The sequence below is a fragment of the Ambystoma mexicanum genome, chromosome 8 (assembly GCF_040938575.1).
Source record: "Ambystoma mexicanum isolate Mex_15411 chromosome 8, UKY_AmexF1_1, whole genome shotgun sequence".
NCBI classification, from domain to species: Eukaryota; Metazoa; Chordata; class Amphibia; order Caudata; family Ambystomatidae; genus Ambystoma; species Ambystoma mexicanum.
Genome location: NC_090929.1, coordinates 159,980,460 through 160,002,271, shown reverse-complemented (window position 1 = coordinate 160,002,271; position 21,812 = coordinate 159,980,460). Strand labels below are relative to the sequence as shown.

The following is a 21,812-nucleotide window of genomic DNA, read 5'->3' as shown; positions in this document are numbered from 1 at the left end:
CTTTCTCACCTGCACACTTCTCAGTGGTCAGGCAGTGGCCAGGCTGCGATCCCGCTCATGCTCATCTACTATTGGTAAGAGCCATAGACGTCGCCAGATCTGGGCAATTACAGGCACGCATACAGAAATAGCCAAGCCCTCTAAATTGCCAGCCTGCTGCACTCAGACCTAATACTCTCCCACAGTTCACCGGGGGCAACTATGCATGCAAAAGGAGGTAGAAGAAAACTAATAATCAGAGAAAACATGCCCAGACTCTCGCTCTCACAACAAAAGTGTCATGCAAACCGGAAGCAGCAACACCGGCTACAGAGACTCTGGCTGAAATAATGCTCATGAAGTGAGACCTGATGCAGTGCCTCGACTCCTTCCAACACACGCCTCATAAGGATCTAACAAGAGCAGTCCCATCATTAGAAGAACACCTTTCCAAATCTGTGCCAGACTAACATTCACGCCCCGCCGCCGGGGCAGACATGGCATTTAACAGCCTGCCAGCCCGAGCTTTGGTAGGCCCGAGCAAAGTGATTTCCCGGGGTGCAGAGCCTTTTCTTTTTTTTATTTCGACGGGAGATATGCTCAGCACAAGCACATCTCCTGTTGGAATGAAAAAAATGAAGTAAAAAAATGGCCACCGCCATAAACATAGAAATGACATCAGATGACAGCAGCCAAAGAAAACATGTTCATTTCTGTTTACAATTTATTTTCTTCAACTGCAGAGGGCGGTAAAGGCACAATCTCGCCCGCGAATGGCGGATTGTGATTGGTCAATCCGCCTTTCCCGGGTGCAAATTGTAGATGTAAACCTAGTTGGTGGGGAGTATAATACAATGTAATGAACCAACCCCCCCAACAACTCGAAGAAATAAATCACCCCATTGTCAGAATATTGGAGAACTTCGGGCATATGTCCAGAATCTGGAGCTAAAATGAAAAGATGTTGGCAACTGTCCAAGGGGAAAGAGGGAATCTCCATTAAACATCTTAGAAAAGGCTCAAAGGGTTCACAGATCTTGGATCATGCAGAAGCAATTTTCAGGGAGATTTGGGCAAAGCCCAGGAATTGACTTTTGAGTTAAGAAAGACTTCCAGTGTAGGTGCATAACCGAAGGAGTATTCAGCCAAACGGAGGGATCTCATGGTCAAACGCAGCCCTTTTCAAATGAAGGAAAGGATTGAACAGAAGCAAGGAAGAAAGTCCCTTCAATGGATCTAAAAAGGATCACCAGTGAACTGTCTAACTGACGCATTAAATTAATGGCCCATCAAATCTAATCAACTATTCCCTCTTGGAATCCACTATGTGTTAGAATAACTCACCTTGTCAAGAGGTTGTGCAAGAAAGAGATAGCTTCTATATTGATGACATTGGACATGGAGAAAGCTTGCAATCATTAGACGCATAACCCACCTTGTCAAGAGGTTGGGCAAGAAAGGGATAGCTGCAATATTGACGTTGGACATGGAGAAAGCTTGCAATCATTAGACGCATAACCCACCTTGTCAAGAGGTTGCTCAAGAAAGGGATAGCTGCAATATTGACGACATTGGACATGGAGAAAGCTTTGAAATCATTAGACGCATAACCCACCTTGTCAAGAGGTTGCGCAAGAAAAGGATAGCTGCAATATTGATGACATTGGACATGGAGAAAGCTTTCGACTGGGTGGCCTGGACATTCATTTTCCAGACCATACACAGCAAAGGATTTGAATAGAGGTTTGTATCAATTATACAGGCCTGCTAACACTTCCCTTATGGTGGCAATTGGTGTCAGATGGGACCTGATTGCCATTACATAAGTACTCAACAGGAATGTCCCTTCTAAACCAGTCTAAAACCTCTGGGATGGGTTATACCCTTCGCAGGCCTCGGCCATACATTAAGCACATTCACAGGTGACACCTTCGCTTCCCTCACTGATCCCCTCCAATCATCCCCTATATGCAATGGGGATTAAAGAACCATGGAACCGAAGCTGCCTTTGAGATAAACGTAAACACCTCAGAAATGCTAACTCTTATTCTGGATCAGATATTACTGGAACAAGTTTAATTAAAAGGCCCATTTTGATACACCATATCTAGCTTCAAATACCTAGTTAGTGAACAATCTAATTATACTATAACAAACAAATGATCCTAGTGTATTTAACTGAATCAGAGTAGATCTGAATAGATGGGGCCCACTGTGGATATGGTGTGTAGGCCACAGTGAAAGCATTTTGCTTTGGTTCCGCTATTTCAAGCACTCCAAGTGATGCTTCATATTTCCTGTTTAACCCAACTACAACTGCCCAAATTATTTATTTGGAGGTGGAAAGAGGCACAGAGATTCAAATAAGACGTATACTTGTGAAAAGAGACAGGGGAGGTCTTGCATACCCAGATATTGGTGTCTACATGATTGCACACCCTTTTTGAATTGTCCAAAAGGGGCAGGGATAAGACCTGGGCAATGATGAACCACACTGGGCTGGTGTTACACGTCTTGTAAAGAAAGAAAGACGCAAGAATATGTTTCTAAGTACAATAATGGGGGAATGGATGAAGACACATCAACAGCTAACCTCCAAATACCAGCTGTGTGACATTGTGCCATCTGCAATGCTGTATCCTTATAGTGTCCCACTGAGTGCTAAATATAACCACTGTCATCTATACAGTGGAAACATGTGTACTTCAGCTGTGCACAGTCCAAAGAAAACAAGTAGGCAAATGGTGAATTGGGCATATTTCAGGGCAGCGTCTCGTTTTCTCTCTCTCTTAGAGCCCTTATGACTCCTATGGCCCTATGACCCTATCACCACTAAACGAAAGGATTGGAGAAAGTACCCGATTCATCGTGAGAATCGGTTAATGCCTAAGGCCTCCCTATCGCTGACACCTACACGAGCGCCTGCTCCAAGGAAACTCTCACTGACATTCTCTTTTTCGTGCCTTCACCTGACCTATGGACCCTTCACATGGTCGCTGTGCTCTCTCCTTTCTCCACCTCTCCCATAAATGGTGGCACCCGTTGGGATGTCCTCTTGGCCCCTTTCCACTCCTCTAAAGCCATCATTAATGTCTATGCTAACGGGACCGTCTTGGTCCAAGGCCCTCAGGCCAACCTTCACCTCTTTGATAGTCGCTTCCCATGCCTCATCAACTTCCTCTCCGCTCCCGCTGTCCCCCCTCCTCTGTCCTCGGCTACCTTGCCTCTCCCCTCCCTCCCTGCCCCTTCTCTTGCTCCCTCTTCAACTCCTTCTCTAACACCTCCGCAGGGCGTACCTCTGATCTGTACCCCTCCCCGGAAGTTTTTCAAGGATGGCAACCTTCTCCACATTGCCACTCTAAACTCTCGCTCTGCCATCAAGCACTCCTCTGATATCTGTCGCCTTCTTGAGGAACTGGACCTCGACGTCCTCGGTCTCACTGAGACTTGGTTCACTGCCAGCTCTGCCACCAGCTTTGACACACTCCTACCTGACGGCTACAAGATCCTCTCCGTGCCCAGGCCCAACCGTTCAGGGGGTGGTGTTGCCCTTATCTTCCCTGAGTGGATTCCTGCCACTGTCACTCCTACGCAGACCTACTCCTCTTTTGAATGTCTTGTCTGCCGACTTTCTCTCTCTCCTAGCCATTCCCTTACCGTGGCTACTATCTATCGGCCACCTGGTCAAATTTCCTCCTTCCTCTCTGAGTGGGCTGACCTCTCCTCCTCACTCCTGTCCTCAACCACCCAACTCCTCTTTCTCGGTGACTTCAACATCCACCTCGATGCCTCCTGTCCCCCCACTGGTCTCTTCCGCGAACTCTGCAACTCTCTCTCACTCTCTATTCTCCCGTCTGGGCCTACTCACTCTGCAGGGCACACTCTTGATGCTCTGATCTCTTCTGACCTTCCCCTCTCCCTCCCTCTCTCCACTCCTCTCTCTTGGAGCGATCACTTTCTCCTATCCTCCCACCTCTCCCTCCCTACCCCACAGGCAAAGCCACCCTCTTCACTGCCACCCACCTTCTCGGTCATCCGACCCATGAAGCGCGTGTCAGCTGAGGCTTTCGCTGCTACCTTCTCAGCCCCTTCTCCCCCCTCGGCTGACTCCCACCCTGACGCAGCCCTCTCCATGCTCTATTCCTCTATATCTGATTCTCTCGATATCCTTGCCCCCGTCATGAGAATCCGCCTGAAGCCCAAAGCCAAATGTAACTCCTGGTATGACTCGGATCTCGTCACCCTAAAATGCAAGTGCAGGGTGGCAGAGAGGAAATGGCGTGCTTCATGTTCATCCTCTGACAAACTGGCCTGCCGCCTGCTCCAAAGGCAATACCGGCTCTCCGTTCTCACCAAGAAGAGAGCCCTTATCCAAGCCCGCATCTCTGAGGCATCTAACAACTCGGCCGAACTCTTTAAAATCTGCAAGGAGCTGGCCAACCCTGCTGCAGTCTCTACCTCTCCTGTCCCCTCCCAGGCCCTCTGCACTGCACTGGCCTCGCACTTCATCTCAAAAACTCAGGACATCCTGTCCTCGCTCTCCTCCTCTCACCTCCCTCCCTCTCTTCCCTGCTCTTCCTCTTGCTCTCTTGCAGCCGCCCCTCCGCCCTCCTTCTCTGCTTTTCCACCTTTTTCTGCTGATGAGGTTTCCAGACAAGTCCGATCTATGAAAACCTCGTCTAAACAGGTTCACCCCTGTTCCTCCAAAACCATCAAGGACCACATCGACTCCCTGGCTCCTGCCCTAGCTGACTTTTGCAACCACTCATTCGCCTCTGGAGTCTTCCCATCCCCCCTCAAGCACTCCCTTGTGCACCCCCTCCTCAAGAAACCCTCTTCCGACCCCTCCTGCCCGGCCAACTATCGCCCAATCTCCATTACTCCCTTCCTGGGCAAGCTCCTTGAGAAACTGGCCATCTCCCAGCTTAACCTCCATGCTGAATATGTTGGTAATCTTCATGACCATCAATCCGGCTTCAGAGCGGCCAGAAGCACGGAAACTGCTCTCCTGAACATCCGTGAGGACCTGCTCCTGAACCTCGATTCCAACACTCCCTGTGTTCTCATTCTGCTTGATCTCTCCTCTGCCTTTGACACTGTCAACCATGCCATCCTGCTCAACCGTCTCTGTGATAACCTGGGTATCACTGGTCAGGCTCTGGCATGGCTGACCTCTTTCCTTTCCGGTCGACCCTCCCAGGTCCAAATGGGCTCCTTCCTCTCTGACATCTTTTTCTCCACCTGTGGTGTCCCCCAGGGATCCAACCTCTCTCCCTGGCTTTTCAATCAGTATCTGGCACTCCTTGCCCACCGCATCGCCGCTCTCTGCCCCCACTTTCAGTGCTATGCGGACGATACCCAGCTCATTTTCAGGCTACCCTCGGCCTCCTCCTCTCCTTCCCTCATCTCCGACTGTCTGTCTGCTAACCAGGAATGGTGTGCCGCCAATGACCTCTGCCTTAACGCCAGTAAGACTGAGATTCTACTCATCGGCACACCCACTCCCTCCTTTCCTGCAGCTCTCTGGCCGGCCTCCCTTGGCCCTCTTCCTGCCCCTACCTGCAAAGCTAAAAACCTCGGGGTCATCTTCGACTCCACACTCTCCTTCTCTCCTCATATTTCTGACGTCTCTAAGAAGTCACACTACCAGCTGCACCTCCTCAGAGGTATTCTTCCCTTCCTCTCCTTCCCCCAGAAGCTCACTGTCTCCCGAGCCCTGGTTCTCTCAAGGCTGGACTACTGTAACAGCCTCTATCTTAATCTGCCTGCCTCCACTCTCCGCCCTCTGCAACTTATCCAGAACAGAACTGCGAGACTTGTCCTTGGCCTCAAGCCCAGGGACCGTATCTCTCCAGGACTGAAATCTCTTCACTGGCTCCCAGTGGCTGCAAGGATTAAGTTCAAACCCCTCTGCATTGTCCACAAGGCCTTCTGGGGTCTGGGGCCACAATACCTTCAACTCTCTCTTCCTAAATATCTGCCTTCACGAGCCCTTCGCTCATCCGTCTCCAACTCCCTCATGGTCAGCCGCTTCTCGAAGCAACGAGCTGGGGGTAGATCTCTCTCCGCAGCAGGGGCCTCCCTCTGGAACAGCCTTCCTGCCTCCCTGAAACTTGAGGAGAACCATCTCCGGTTCCGGAAGCACCTCAAAACCTTCCTCTTCGCTTCTGCCTTCTCTCTCCCTCTCCCCTGCTAAACCTGCTAAACTCCCCACTGAAGTTTGCACTAAACCTGCATCTGGGCCACTCTGTGACCTCGGTCCAGGGCCCAGCCACTCTCCACTTGCACTGCCTCCCTGGCTCCCCCTGCACTGTGGGACTGTCACTGCATCCCTACAGCCCCCTTCCCAGCACTTGCTCTGCACTTACCTCGCACTTGCCACCAGCTGGCCCTTTTATTATTATTTATTATTTTATTACGCTACTTACCTTGTACTGCACTTTCCCCCCCACCTCCTCCCCATGCACTTTCTCCTTTTCCCCTTACCTCTGCACTTGCGCGATCTGAATGACACCTGGCCTAGTAGGATCGTTTGTCTGTCTTCCCCTTGTTTCCCCCCCTCCCTGCCTCGTCGCGCCTTGAAACACTTGTGTATAGGCGCGTTACAAATACCATATCATATCATATCATATCATTCACCGAGCAGCACTGAGGATCCATTGCAATGCATGCAGTCCCATTTTAGCACCCATTGGTATGTCCAAGGCTCTCTCGCACCTGGCGGTAGTGTCCAAGTTAGTGATGAGCAATAGGAGGATTGTCATTATGCATTGTTTGCTCGATTTTAAGCACACAGAGGGATACTTCCTAAGTACTGTACGTTCCAATGATGAGTATGCATGTCCTTCTTGCATAGACTTGCATAATAGCCTGAAACTTAAGGGATTAACCCAACAGCAGCTGTCCCTGGTATTCATTTGCAGTGGACAGAGGCACACTGTTTAAAAAAACATAGAATATTGCAAATGGAGAGGGGAGGTCTTGCCTCCCCAGAGTTTGGGCGATACTTTGGTGCACACCCTTACCTAATTGACCAAACGGAAAACGGATAAGATCCGGGCAATAATGAACCACACCGAGGTGCATACATCTTTAGGTGGCGTTATGATATGATATGGCATTTGTAACGCACCTATACACAAGTGTTTCAAGGCGCAACGAGGCAAGGGAGGGGAACTGAGGGAGGACAAAGACAACGATCTTACTAGGCCTAGTGACATTGAGATCGACATGTTGTGTAAAGAAATAGACACAAGAATACGTCTCTAAGTAAAGTAACGGGGCAATGAGATAGACCTGGCACCATTTAAGCTCCAAACACCAGATGTGTGAAAGAATGCCAGCTGCAAGTGTGTCATCTTCTAGGTTTTGTTTGGTTTTTCCGAGACCGAGTGAAGCAGTTCCTCTGCGGGACAGTGTGCTCTGCTAATCGAGACAAAGTGAAGCTGTTCCTCTGCAGGACAGTGTGCTCTGCTAATCGAGACAAAGTGAAGCTGTTCCTCTGCAGGACAGTGTGCTCTGCTAATCGAGACCAAGTGAAGCTGTTCCTCTGCAGGACAGTGTGCTCTGCTAATCGAGACAAAGTGAAGCTGTTCCTCTGCGGGACAGTGTGCCCTGCTAATTGAGACCGAGTGAAGCTGTTCCTCTGCGGGACAGTGTGCTCTCCTAATCGAGACCAAGTGAAGCTGTTCCTCTGCGGGACAGTGTGCTCTGCTAATTGAGACCGAGTGAAGCTGTTCCTCTGCAGGACAGTGTGCTCTGCTTCTCGAGACCGAGTGAAGCTGTTCCTCTGCAGGACAGTGTGCTCTGCTAATCGAGTGAAGCTGTTCCTCTGCAGGACAGTGTGCTCTACTAATCGAGACCAAGTGAAGGTGCTCCTCTGTGGGACAGTGTGCTTTGCTAATCGAGACCAAGTGAAGCTGTTCCTCTGCAGGACAGTGTGCTCTGCTTCTCGAGACCGAGTGAAGCTGTTCCTCTGCAGGACAGTGTGCTCTGCTAATCAAGACCAAGTGAAGCTGTTCCTCTGCGGGACAGTGTGCTCCGCTAATCGAGACCGAGTGAAGCTGTTCCTCTGCGGGACAGTGTGCTCCGCTAATCGAGACCGAGTGAAGCTGTTCCTCTGTGGGACAGTGTGCTCCGCTAATCGAGACGGAGTGAAGCTGTTCCTCTGCGGGACAGTGTGCTCCGCTAATCGAGACCGAGTAAAGCTGTTCGTCTGCGGGACAGTGTGCTCCGCTAATCTAGACTGAGTGAAGCTGTTTCTCTGCGGGACAGTGTGCTCCACTAATCAAGACCAAGTGAAGCTGTTCCTCTGCGGGACAGTGTGCTCCGCTAATCCAGACCGAGTGAAGCTGTTCCTCTGCGGGACAGTGTGCTCCGCTAATCTAGACCGAGTGAAGCTGTTCCTCTGCGGGACAGTGTGCTCTGCTAATCGAGACCAAGTGAAGGTGCTCCTCTGTGGGACAGTGTGCTCTGCTAATCGAGACCAAGTGAAGGTGCTCCTCTGTGGGACAGTGTGCTCTGCTAATCGAGACCAAGCAAAGCTGTTCCTCTGCAGGACAGTGTGCTCTGCTAATCAAGACCAAGTGAAGCTATTCCTCTGCGGGACAGTGTGCTCTGCTAATTAAGACCAAGTGAAGCTGTTCCTCTGCAGGACAGTGTGCTCTGCTGATCTAAGCCACTCTCTGCAGGTGCTCTGTGGCTAAAAAGGAGTGGCAGTGGTTACTCCTGAGCTGACTTCAGTCACAGTGAGTGCATAATATCCAGTGGAAGCACGTTTACTGCTGCTGCGAACAGCCCATAGACAGACCAGCAGGTGAAAGAAGAAGTGGCCATATTTCACACTCCAAAAGTCCATTTCATTGCAAATGTACGCACGGAGAAACCTTTTTGCAGCTTCTCGTGTTATTTGCCTGTGAGATCCAGGGAAACAGGCTAATAGACTACAGCCTTTGATTAGCACCTCTGACCATATCACTACTAAAAGATGACATTAGGGAAAGTATCCCATTAATCAGGAAAGTCTGCCAAGGCCTAAAATCGCACACTAGAGATGGGGCTTTATTGCAATTCATGAAGTCCAGTGTTAAAGCCAACTGGAATTTCCAATGTTCTTTCATACCGGCTGCCAGTGCCCTGACACCCTCCCAATAGGATGGTAAGTAAATGGAGATATAAAGCAAAATTATTATTGGGATTTAAGCACGAAAATAATGGCATTCAACAAGAAGGACGCAGAGACAGCGCATATTTGGTCTGCATGAAAATGGAAAATGAATTAGGTTGTTAGGACTTAATTAAAACCATGCTAAAATGACCCCTGGGAATGGCCATATATAGCAAAATAGAAGTAGGACTACTAGGCCTTCTGGGTTAAAACTGCCTTTAGAAATGCAGTACAACCAATGGGAGATTCCTTGGCAACATATTGTGATGGCTTGTCTTCATGTGTTGCGTTCCACGCGCATGAGTTCTCTCTCCTCCTTGATGCTGCGGTGTACTCATCGCAGAACTTACCGCTTTGCCGTTTCACTCCTCGCCCAGCCAAATCCTGTTTCCCTGCATGTCTGTCTTTTGCTCCTACCCATTCGTACTTTCCCTGCTGCTCAGGGGTGTTCCTAGGTCTGGGCTATGCTAATTTTGGGACTGTCAGGACTGGGGGCTAGCTAGCCTTTTTGGTTGTAACCCCTGAGCTTCTATCTGGGGCTACAACCAGAAGGCCCGAGGCTATAGCCCCAACAGCCCCCCACTAGCAATGCCTCTGCTGCTGCTCCCATCCTAGTCTCTGCTGGCGCAGATCCAGTTGCATGCCTGCCCAATCCCAGCAATGCTCTTACTTCCATACCCTGCAATTCGTATGCCTCCTGATACTCTCTGACCACCCTTGATAGTTTTTCCCTCTTACTATGACACTGCTCTTCTCTTGCTGGACAGGTTTTTCCCTGAAGGTCCAGGTTTTGGCCTCTCAGAGGGCTTGAGGGGGACATGGTGGGTGCTGGTGGGGCAACGGGGCCTCAAGCCCTCCCCCACATACGTGAAGCTACTGCATGGTGGGAAACACATGAGGACGAGCTGATTTAATCTCTGCATCTGTTCACTCTTACCTCAGCCCCTTTTGTCCCCTGGCTGGGGGACCCCGCGGTATTGAATTCCACTCAGGACTGCTGGCCTAAGGTTCGGGAAGGGTTAACATCTGGGCACCTACAAATACGGCTACTATATACCAAGAGTGCCAAAGGAGAATATGGCGGTGTTAAGGGAAGTAGATTTATAGTCTATTTCGTTTTTACTGAAATAAAGTTACTAAGCATGGCTCCCCCATTTTAGCTACCCAGATGAAAGAAACATTTGCTGAGAAGAATTCTTTACTGCAATATTGATGCCAAATGGTTTTAGGCCAACCCAGGAAGCTCTGAGCAATTCCCAAGTGAGGTTTTCACACCCAACAAGCATGTGACGGCCGGGGGGGGCTTTCTGAATGCTGAGCTGAACCTATAACAATCCCTTAGAGCCTACTTAGGGGCATTTGGTCAAGATAAAATACCTGCAGGCAGTGGTACCTTGTTTGTAAGGATTCCGGGCATGGGCGGATTGATTGAAGATTGCCACCATTTTGATTTCCACTTGGAGCTGTGGTCTCCGAATTACTGCAAAAGAAGGGGGATGACTCTTTGGAGGTAATCACCATTGGACTGCAACCGGAGGCTTGGAAGCTGCCAAAACTCATTCTAGAATCTACCTTCAAATGGAGTGGGAGCTCGTTGATTACTTTTTCTTCAGTTCATTGAGGTGATAACAGCTGATCAGAGGAAGGGTAGATATCCTTCCCTTAATAGCCCTGAGGAAGTTCAGGGGCATCGCTGGAAGAATATTGATGCTGACCTGCACTGAGGACCAGGACACCTAGGTACCCGGAGTTGAGATAACGTCTCTGGAGATCCCTCAGGATATTTCCTCCTGAAAGTGAATTGCAGAAGAAAGCTCCAGCTCCGACAGGTTCCTGTTGGTGGACCCCAGCCCTCATAGATCTAGAGCCAGTATCACCGGATGAGCTGCTGCTCCGAGGAGTTGGAGCCCATTATGAGACATTAAGGCAACTTCCTACCCGCTCGAACGAACTACGCAGTGCTTCATGCAGGTGACTGCTCTCTGTGCTTCAAGCCGCTTCTACACCTATAAATCCCTCCCAAAATGGCAGTCAAGACATCTTGTTCCAAGTCATCCCTTCTGTGATTGAGCTTCTTTGAGACGCTCGCCACTTTGATATGCCTGGACCGAACCTTCTGTTTCAACTAGAGTTGAGAAACCCATATAGCCAGGGCCGTGGCAACATAGACTACAGCTGCACTACCCAAATGCCAGTCACGCCATCACATAGACGACAGCTACAATAACCAAATGCCAGTCAAGCCATCAATCCCTTCCTATGTGTGGATACATGCTGCAGTGCTCGAATCCCATTTCCCAACCTGGAAATGCTTCACTTACTCCAAGAAGACATTCTTGATTTAGTCGAGCCTTTCAAGAAAGACTGAGGTGGTGGTATTGTGCACTAGGTTCGCGTTCCCAGCCATTATAGGTACCTTACCAATCTGGCCCCTCTATCCCGAGCACTATTTCCTACCTTGCCGGAGACATTTTAAAGAAGCCATTTCATGTTTCTTTCAACGTTCTACCACGTTGCCTATTTTTCTATCCCACAGTATAAGGGCCCAGTTTGGGCATAGTACATAATGGCCTTTGCTCCCACTTGCACGTCTTCTGGCTAGACCAGGAATGTGTCCCTTGCTGCCTTCAGACAAAAAACACAATTAGAAAAATGCCTGCAGACACATGTGAGAACTAAGCTTCTGATAGCCTGCTTGTAGAGAATCGTTAAAGAAATGGAATGGGAGACACACTGGGCCTCCTGCAGAAGCGGGAAGTAGCATTAAACAAAACAAATGCATGGTGTATGATTTTCTGGCTTGCTCAGGGTAATCGCTGAGGAATTCTGGGCAAAGGGCTGGCAACCTACATATCAGGTACTCATGTCCCCTAGAGACCTCTTACTGGAAGGAAGTTTTGAGGACCTTCATAATGATCATGGTATTTCCTAATAGAAATGAAATGGTGATCATTTTGATGAGGCTCAGGGACAAAACATTGGTAGGCATGCCAAATGGAGATTGGAGGATTGTGGCCACTATAAGAAACACATCATTCATAATGATAGCTGCTTGGTGGCGTTCTGCTGGCAGATGATGACACGTTCGTTGAGGAGATCAAACCTTTTCCAGAGATAATGTTTGGGGGTTAAACGGTGTTGCTACTCTAGGACTAGAGATGGTGAGGGGGGCTGGAGATGCTATTCACACCCGGGAAAGCCAAATTAACCAATCACAATCTGCCTTTCCTGGGTGTGATTGTGCATTCACCGCCCGTGCCAGTGGAAACATTTTTTTTAAAGAATATGGCTACCACCATTGAAATAGAAAAGGGACTAGGTCGGTAATTCCACCAAAATCCCCAAGGAGTCCTATGGACTCCAAAAATGGGTATTGAGACTGCCCTACCACCACTTGTAATCCCACAGTAAATCCGCAGAACCAAGTGGCGGTAACGGTAAATCCGGTTCGTAGCATTTCTGAAAATGTGTCATTGAAATACTGCCAAAGTCGTAATGAGGCCCAGTGCTCTTTGGTGTGGCAGCCCCTCGTGTTTTCTCAATTTGGATTTACAAAAGGATGTTACTGGCACAACGTGAATGCAGACTTTGGGGGCAGACACACCACGCCCAGGAGTGCAGCTCGTGCCAGTACATTCACCCACGTACACAGCACAATATACAGCACTCAAAATCAGCACAAACATGAGAGGAATCTTTATACTGCTCTGGGCGATGCATATATTACCAGCGTACTTAATGTACTCTACTGCTTTTAGGAGAAAAGAACCAACACCTGAATTCAGTAAAATAATCCAGTTAACAATGTTCCAGTCTAAGTGAATAGTGTGAATGCAGTGAGATAGATTGTAAAATGCACCACATCGGGTGACGCATTGAGCGGGGCAGCAAGAGAGATACAACGGCTCTGCAAGCTGTGTTTATTGCTTTGCCTGTTGTCGACATCAGGGTATCACCACATTGCAATTCGCTCCCTAAAATAAAAAGTGTGCGTGTGTGTCCCTGTGAGTGTATTTGCTTTAGTATGTTGTTGACACCATTTTACTCTGAGCAGCACCGCCAATACGCGCTATGTATTTTAAATGATAGGCCGCACACGTTTTCAGTTACTAACTCTAAAATGCAACGTGTGCCTTTTCCGAAATGAGTATTGCTTGTTTGCAATCAGACTCCCAGAGTGCTCTGTAAGGGAGGGGGCCTGGTCTGAGCTTTTACAGAGACACTCTTCTATGCAGTGGGCCTCATTACGACCCTGGCGGAGGTCCATGGGAGCTGCCAACTCCGCCATGGGGGTTGGCGGACTTACCGCCCCATTCCGACCTTGGCGGGGCGGTTAGTCCCCAATCCCCATTTACCCTTCCCCATTCCCATTTTTGCCCCATAGGGTATAATGGGAGTGGGGAAGGCGTTAATTACGCCACCGTAGATTACGGTGGCGTAAACCCCTCTCCGCCAGGGTCGTAATGAGGGCCAGTGTCTTTTGTGTTGTGCTCTGCCTCTGCTCTACTGTCTTTGTGGCTGGACCGTGGACCCACGCCCAACTCCTGCCACATCTCATAAGACCACTCGTCAAAGTTGCTGTGGATAACAGGATGCGTTCTTTCCTAACCTGACAAAAAACCTTCTCCAGATCTTGGGACAATGCTGCAGCTTGCGAGAAGGTGCACAGTTAGTACTTTCAGGACTTTGGCAGTGGACTTTGCCTTTTATGAGGATCCACATTTAAATCACAAATCAAGCAATAAAAAGAAATCTCAGTCCACTGCCAGATTCCATTCTATCTATACCATTTGTATTTACTTAAGCAATGGGCACTGAGCAGGGGGGCATTACCATTTCAGGTAATGCCCAGGGCCCATAGTTACAGGCCTGAGCGAAGCCAGAGTTCTGAGCATCCCTATTGGCTGGGAGGCCAGCACACCCCCCTCGCCCATAAGACCAGGAAACTAAAAACATTTTATTTCTGTTCGGAAACGTTTCAAAACAGCAACAAAAAAAATTCCCAATATTGCCCGCCGGGGGATCCCTGTCCATTGCGGCCATTGAAAAAGATTGAAAAAAGTAAACAAAAAAAATGTCCGCCATGGAAACAGGAGAAGGAACTACATGTAGTTCCTTCTTCCTATAGTCCCTTCTTCCTTTCCATGACGGCCTGTCGCAGATCGGGAGCGGATGCGTTGGGGACACAAGTGTTGCCAGCGTGTCCATTCCCGAAATGGAAAGAAAAGAAGGTAAGTGGGGGTGGGAGGGAGACAAGTGAATTCTGTGGATGGGGTTTGGGGGAAGGGGAAGACTTACTTCATTCCCCAGCGAGAGGAGATGGTGGGCGCCAGCCCTGAGGAGGCTCAGGGCAACGGGAGTACCGTCTGGTAACGCCCGCGTTCTGAGCCTCCCCATTGGCTGGCAGGCCGCCACCCCTTCCCGTCGGGTACTAAGAAAATAGTGACATTTCGAACAGAAATGACTTACAAAGTAGGTAATAACAGAGAGCAAAGGAAGCCCTAGTTTAAGATGCCTTTACATAAGAGCATTGTTGTATTGCATAACATATACTGGGTGGTAAATGGGTATGTATAGGCACATAACGCAGGGACAAGTACAGTAGGACATTATAATGCCTTTAACATTGGGAGCCAGAGGCCAATATTGACATATTTATTTATTTATTTATTTATTATGCATTTGTAAGGCACTAATACAACATGAAAATTGTGTTTCAAAGTGCCCACAGGGCAACATGGAGGGGACATGCGAATGAAAATCCAGAAACAGTGAAAGATAGAGGCAGGCCTACTAGGCCTTGTGAGCATTCAGAATGTGCAAGTGCAGAGAGAGAGAGAAGGAATGAGGGGTTGGGGGATATGTGCAGGTGTACCAGGAGGGAAATGCTAAGGAGTGAGCAGCTATAAGTGCATAGGTGAGTGTGGTCAACTGCATATAAATAAATAACCGCAGGCCTATGGTGGCATGAGCCAGTGGGTGCCAAGGCAAGTGCTGGGAGTGGGCAGAGGCTGAAGGCGATTGGGTATGGGAGGCCAGGGCCCAAGCGGACACATAAAGGCGCTGGTCACCAATCTCAGCAACTGTGGAGTTTTAGCAGAGGAGGGATGACGGGAAGGAGGAGGTGAAAGGGAAAGTCTCGAGGAGCGAATTTGAGGAGATCCGGCTCAAGACGAAGAGGAAGCGCAAGGCTGTTCCATAGGAGGGAGCCTGCCAAGGAAAGAGATCGGCCACCAGATCACTGTTTAGTGAAGCATTTGACACGCAGAAAATTGGTGCCGAAGGAACGTAAAGATCTGGAGGGAGTGTATTTAGTGAGAGCAGGTTGAGATAGAATGGTCCCCGGTCCCAGAGAGCCTTGTGGGTGATGCAGAGGGATTTGAATTTGATCTTGCAGGAACCGGGAGCCAGTGGAGAGTCTTTAGGTCTGGAGAGATGCCGTCCCTGGCTTGAGGCCAAAGATAAGTCTTGCAGCCCTGTTCTGGATTAGCTGGAGGGGTCGTAGAAACGAAGCAGGTAGATTAAGGAAAAGGCTATTTCAGTAGTCTAGCCTCGAGAGAACCAGACCCCTAGAGACATTGAGCGCCCATTCCTTTGAGGAGGTGGAGTTGAAAGTGAGACTTCTTGGCAAGGTCCTGAATGTGAGGGATGAAGCAGAGAGAGGAGTTGAAGATGACTCCAAGGTATCTGGCTTCCGATGAAGGAGAAGATGGAGAGCCCGTGGATGATGGTCAGAGTGAAGCAAAGAAAGAAGGAGCATGAGTCCCAATAAAAAGGATCTCAGCCTTGCTGGCGTTGAAGCAGAGATCATTGGGAATTCTTATGGAGTAGTCTGATGGCAGAATGCTGGAGAGGTGGTTAGCTTGGCTAGAAAATGGTCAGAAAATGGTCAGAGCGAGGGGAAGAAAGAGGCAGCAGGAGTCCCAACAGGAAGGATCTCAGCCTTGCTGGCATTGAAGCAGAGATCCTTGGGAAATCTCATGGAGCAGTATGATGGCTGAATGCTGGAGAGGTGGTTAGCTTGGCTAGAAAATGGTCAGAAGATGGTCAGAGCGAAGGGAAGAAAGAGGCAGCTGGAGTCCCAACAGGAAGGATCTCAGCCTTGCTGGCATTGAAGCAGAGATCATTGGGAAATCTCATGGAGCAGTATGATGGCAGAATGCTGGAGAGGTGGTTAGCTTGGCTAGAAAATGGTCAGAAGATGGTCAGAGCGAGGGGAAGAAAGAGGCAGCAGGAGTCCCAACAGGAAGGATCTCAGCCTTGCTGGCATTGAAGCAGAGATCATTGGGAAATCTCATGGAGCAGTATGATGGCAGAATGCTGGAGAGGTGGTTAGCTTGGCTAGAAAATGGTCAGAAGATGGTCAGAGCGAGGGGAAGAAAGAGGCAGCAGGAGTCCCAACAGGAAGGATCTTAGCCTTGCTGGCATTGAAGCAGAGATCATTGGGAAATCTCATGGAGCAGTATGATGGCTGAATGCTGGAGAGGTGGTTAGCTTGGCTAGAAAATGGTCAGAAGATGGTCAGAGCGAAGGGAAGAAAGAGGCAGCTGGAGTCCCAACAGGAAGGATCTCAGCCTTGCTGGCATTGAAGCAGAGATCATTGGGAAATCTCATGGAGCAGTATGATGGCAGAATGCTGGAGAGGTGGTTAGCTTGGCTGGGAGGATGGAATGGTTTGGGGGCGGTCCTTCTATTGCTAGCTGATGGATTTTGGGACTTGTTTTGAAGAGTTCCACTGAAAAGATGGCTTTGATGACCAGGTGAAGGGCATTCCGGTTCAATGCGACCACTTGGTAAAAGGAGTGAATGCGGGAGGAGGTAGAGGGGTGCGGCGGGGCTGGGAGATTGATAGGATTTGAATATTCGAGAAGTGGAGAGTTTGTGAAGGAGAGCCCAGTAAAATGCATTCAGTGAGGTAGTGTCGGCAAAACCAGGGATTGTTAATAGCGGAGTAGTAGGAATTCAAAGAGAGAGTGATTTCGCATTAAGCGGAACCAGGAAGTGCCTTGAGGTTCATTGCATTTTCAGAGCCACTCTATTTATTCATTCAGGTGCTTCCGGAAGAGCAGATGAACTATGTGTTACATGTACAGAAACAACGGACATTTGAAGTACTTGAAACCACTCTATCAGTTTGCAAGTTGATAGTATTGAAATCTATGAGGTATAACACAGCAACAAAGGGGGCAGAGTTGATGCCAAGCAGGTACTTGTGATAATTAGGTTTTTCCAAAGACATAAAACATGATCATCTCTCGAACAATCACCTCACAACTTGCCGCCGCCCCAACATTTTACATCACGTACTGCATGGTCTCCCCCCAATTACAAGGACTTATGACTCGGCAGGACGAAGATCTCTGCCTATAATGGATGGAATACTTTCATCATCAGAGGAACCCAAACATCCCCAACTCAATGCAAAATCTGTACATTCACAAACAGAATAGAAGCTGGAAAAGGGATTGTCAGAGCATACTCACTGTCCCCGGGAGGTATGGACCAGGAGAGTGATTAGGGTTGATGTTGCGGGACAGACGCAGTTCAGCGCCAGCATGGCGTATTTAAACTCCTCTTCGCACACCACATGATCTGCAATTCAGAAGCAGCAGGTGAGCAAAACACACTCACAATGATTCAGAGCCTGGAGACATGGATTGCACTTTTGCTTTTCTTTACATGTTTCCTGGAATTGGTTATCTGCTCTTCAGAGGTTTTCCAGCTTTGTCTTCAGCAGTTATTGAAGAAGAGCCCAGGGGGCCAGCCCAAAAGGCTGATGAAAGCAGCATTAACAGGCTCTTCGGGACAAGGTCTATTATGTCTGCACAGGTTACTTTTACAATGCCACATGACTTCTCCACCTTATCCCTTACATCATTAACTAGACGACTGATCAACAGCGGTGATGCTTGAGGAGCCCAGACTGTCTGATGAACATGCAATTGTTACTGTGGCCTAAACACTTTTCTGACATTTTGGAATCATACTGCAAGCACATTAGCATTCTTGAACACAAGAGCCGAAAGCATGGAATCTGTGAAGGGCGAATGCAGCCTTAAAGTTGTAGGGAATCGAAGGACCTTCCTCAGTGTAAGGAGCATACCAAACTCATCCACAAATCTATCCATGGTCTTGCCCGCTCTACCTCGCTAACTACATCTCTCCCTTCTCTTTCTCACCCACTCTTGGATCCTCCTTGGATCCTCCTCTCTCAACAACTTTTCTGCCTTCCCCATCACCCCGCACTCCATGTGCCGCCTCTCTCTTTCGCTCAATTGCATTACTAGACACTCTCCACTCTACGGCCCACACGAATGATATCAAAGCTCGCCCAGCAGTGGAGATATTCAAGAGCAAACATAAACTCCACCTGTTACCCCAAACCCCCAATACAGTTTACTAACTGACCCCAGACCATCCAACATATTTACTGTTCTACATATGTATAAGAACCTCATGCTCAGGCTCATTGTAAATCTTATTTATGTCTGTTCTTCTCTTTACCCCCAGCATACCCCACTTTACCACAACAATATCACCTGGTGCTTCCAATATAAATACATCCACCACTATTGTGATAGCCCCCCCTGTACAGGGCCCCCATATGTTTCTCTGCATTACCTTCCACAGTAAGAAATTACACACTGACTGCACAATAAATACAATGAAATAAAAGCCTATTGCCCTCATTACGAGGTTGCCGGTAGGCCGCTGCTTGCACCTGCGACCTACAGGCATCCTCGGCTTACCGTTTCCACCGCTTGATATTCCGGTAATACCAGGAGATTGCAGGCGGCGGAAGAACGGTAAGTTCCCATGAAGTCCTATAGGACTCCATGGAAGTGGGACCATTGAAGCACCGGCACCGTTAGTAACGGTGCCGGTGATTCAGTGAACAATCTGCCGGTCAGGCCTGCCGGTAGTTCACTGCCCCTACCGGCAGATTTATAGTTTGCCGGTCCAGAAAAGGTACCGCCCCTTTTTTTCCAGACCGGCTCTCTTATAATGAGGGCCTATGGCTAAAAGGGTACACAGGAAGCAGACATGTTGATACCCTTACAAGAACTCAGTGTACCTTTATGCTGCTTGGGAAAGTGCTGCACCACCGAAAAAGAGTGTGTCCCTCGACACACCATAGCAATGAAAGGAGTGTGTTTCCAGAATGACCTGGAGAGAGGGTGTTATTGACACTTAAATTGTGCGATGGCATCTCATCCCATAAATTAACCTAGTGTGCAGATCAAGGATTGGGCTTTGCCATGCTACCAAATAATGCAAAAAGGCACCTATGACCTTTCTTCACCCTCTCTCCCGGGGCCTCACACTACAACGTCATTGGCAATCAAACTGAGCAGGTCATAAAGGGCCTCATTTTGGTTAAGATACGTCCAGTGATCAATTACAACCCGTCGCCATTGAGTTCCACCACCTGGTCAATGTGTCGCATTTGGTGTTGTCAGTTACCCCATCTGATATTGCAGTACTTCCAGTAGCAAATACAAGCAGTTTTTCTTGCAGCCAATTGCATAAAAAAGTTGGCAGAAACTCTAAGTGGACATTGATAACCTGCGGTGAAAATATACCACCAGCCATAAGCTATGTAGATTTCAGGGCAATGTAGGGAAGCCCTCGGGGAAGGCAGCAGTGGGCCATGGCAACATGATTGTTATGTGAGAGCAGCTGCTTACAGGTAGCACATTATTTAAGACCAGGACCGAGCAGCTCTTGCCACCATTTTATGGCATCTTATTCTCCTGAGATGGTGATTAATGCTTGATAATGAAATTAGGGAAAGAGAACCCACCGGCCACATACATGTTTGGAATTGGGAGGCAAAAGATATAGCACAGGTGCAATGCTTGCATTTATGGAGATAAGGAAGGCAAGTCTGGAACGGGGGCTGAGATGGAGCCTGCATCTGACACACACAATGGAGTTCATTACGACCTTGGAGGTTGCCATGCCGCCCCCATTCCGGGTACCGGGTCCGGGTCCCTGGAATGGGGAAATACCGGGCCATTTTGACCTCGGAGGGCCCGGTATTTCCCCATTCCAGGAACCCATCCCCATTCCCGTTCAAGCCCCCATATGGCTCAATGGGAATGGGGAGCATGCTAACAACGGGCCCGTTTATGACAAGCCCGTTGTTAGCATGCTGGGCTGCTCTCGGGACCCGCTAAGGACGCCTGGTAAAACAAGGCGTCCTTTCCGGGTCCCACAAGCAAACCTCGTAATGTGGCGGTAGGGGGTTAACGGGCCGGCAGCTCTACCGGGCCCGTTAACCCCCTACCGCCAAGGTCGTAATGACCTCCAATGTCTTGCTTACAGTTTAAATCAGTAACCTCGAAACCCACCATTTTCTAGAATTAGTCATTAATACAAAGTCATTTTTTTCAAATCTTTAACTGAATATGATGTTAAAGCCTAAAAATAATTATAATGAAGTGTGTTCATCTATGTTCTTGTGTAGTGTTTCAAACCAGATTCCTCTCACTTCTAAGCGCTTTGCGAATAGTAACACTCTATGAGTAATGGCAATAAAGCATTACTGAACAGAGTTGAACTCCATGGGAGGGTGGGAGAGCAAAAGGGAGTGGAAGGCCAAGATAAAGAGAGAATGGGAGAGTGAGAAGGAGGGTCAAGAACGAGCAAGAGGGATGGAATTATAAGAGAATGGATGAAAGGGTGAGCAGAAGGAGAACAGGTCAGATAGACAGGAGTTAAAGGAGAGGAAGAGGAAAGTGAGCCAGAGTGTGTGGGAGTGGTAAGAAAGGAGAAAAGAGAAAAGAAAATTAGAAGAGGAGTGGAGGAAAGAGTGAAGGGAAATTGGAAGAAAGGCAGGAAAAACGGAAGGATAAGTAAAGGAAGGGATTAGAGGTGGCAGGGGACAGGTGAGGCTGAAGGTGCGGGATTGGAGACTGTATTGATATTGATATTTTATTTCTATCGCGCTCGTACACAAGTGTTTCAGAGCGCAACAAGGCAAGAACAAAACAGAGTTCTTACTAGGCCCAGTGACATTGAGGACGTGCAAGTGCATGGGAGAGGGGGAGGGGAAAACTGCATGGAAGGGGGAGAAGTGGAAAGTGCAAAGCAGAGGAGAAACAGATAAATAACAATAAATAAATAATAAAAGCAACACACAGTGGTAGTGCAGCCAGCAATTGGCAAGTGCTACGTTTAAAGAAGCAGACAGGGTAGGTCTGATAAGCGCAGAAAGAAAAGGGGGGGCTGTATGGGTAGATACAGACCCCAGTGCAAGGGGTGGCCCGGAGGCAGTGTGGGAGGGTGGCAGGCTGAGCAGGTACCTGGGCCCAAAGGACAGAGGGTGGCTAGGTGCACGGTGCCAAGAGAGAACATATCAGCAGGGGAGAGAGGGAGCGAAGGCAGAAGAAAAGAGGAAGGTCTTGAGGTGCTTCCGGAACTGGAGATGGTTCTCCTCAAGTTTTAGAGTGGCAGGGAGGCTGTTCCAGAGGGAGGCCCCAGCCGAAGACAGAAATCTACCCCCAGCTCGTTTCTTTGAAAAACAACTGACCCTGAGGGAGTTGGAGGTAGAGGAGCGAAGAGCGAAGAGCTCGAGAGGGGAGGTATTTGTGGAGGGATAGCTGAAGGTATTTTGGACCCAGGCCCCAGAAAGCCTTGTGGACATGCAGAGGGTTTTGAATGT

General features: G+C 48.8%; 1 protein-coding gene across 10 annotated transcripts in view; it reads right to left on the bottom strand.

Moving 5' to 3' along the window:
* Window positions 1-21,812, bottom strand: part of KCNT1 (potassium sodium-activated channel subfamily T member 1) — a 2,308,650-nt gene that overhangs the window by 292,183 nt on the left and 1,994,655 nt on the right. For all 10 annotated transcript variants that reach the window (XM_069609538.1, XM_069609540.1, XM_069609539.1 and 7 more), the window contains one exon: window positions 17,629-17,737. In XM_069609538.1, the coding sequence (XP_069465639.1) occupies window positions 17,629-17,737 (109 nt within the window). The remainder of the gene's footprint in view (window positions 1-17,628; window positions 17,738-21,812) is intronic.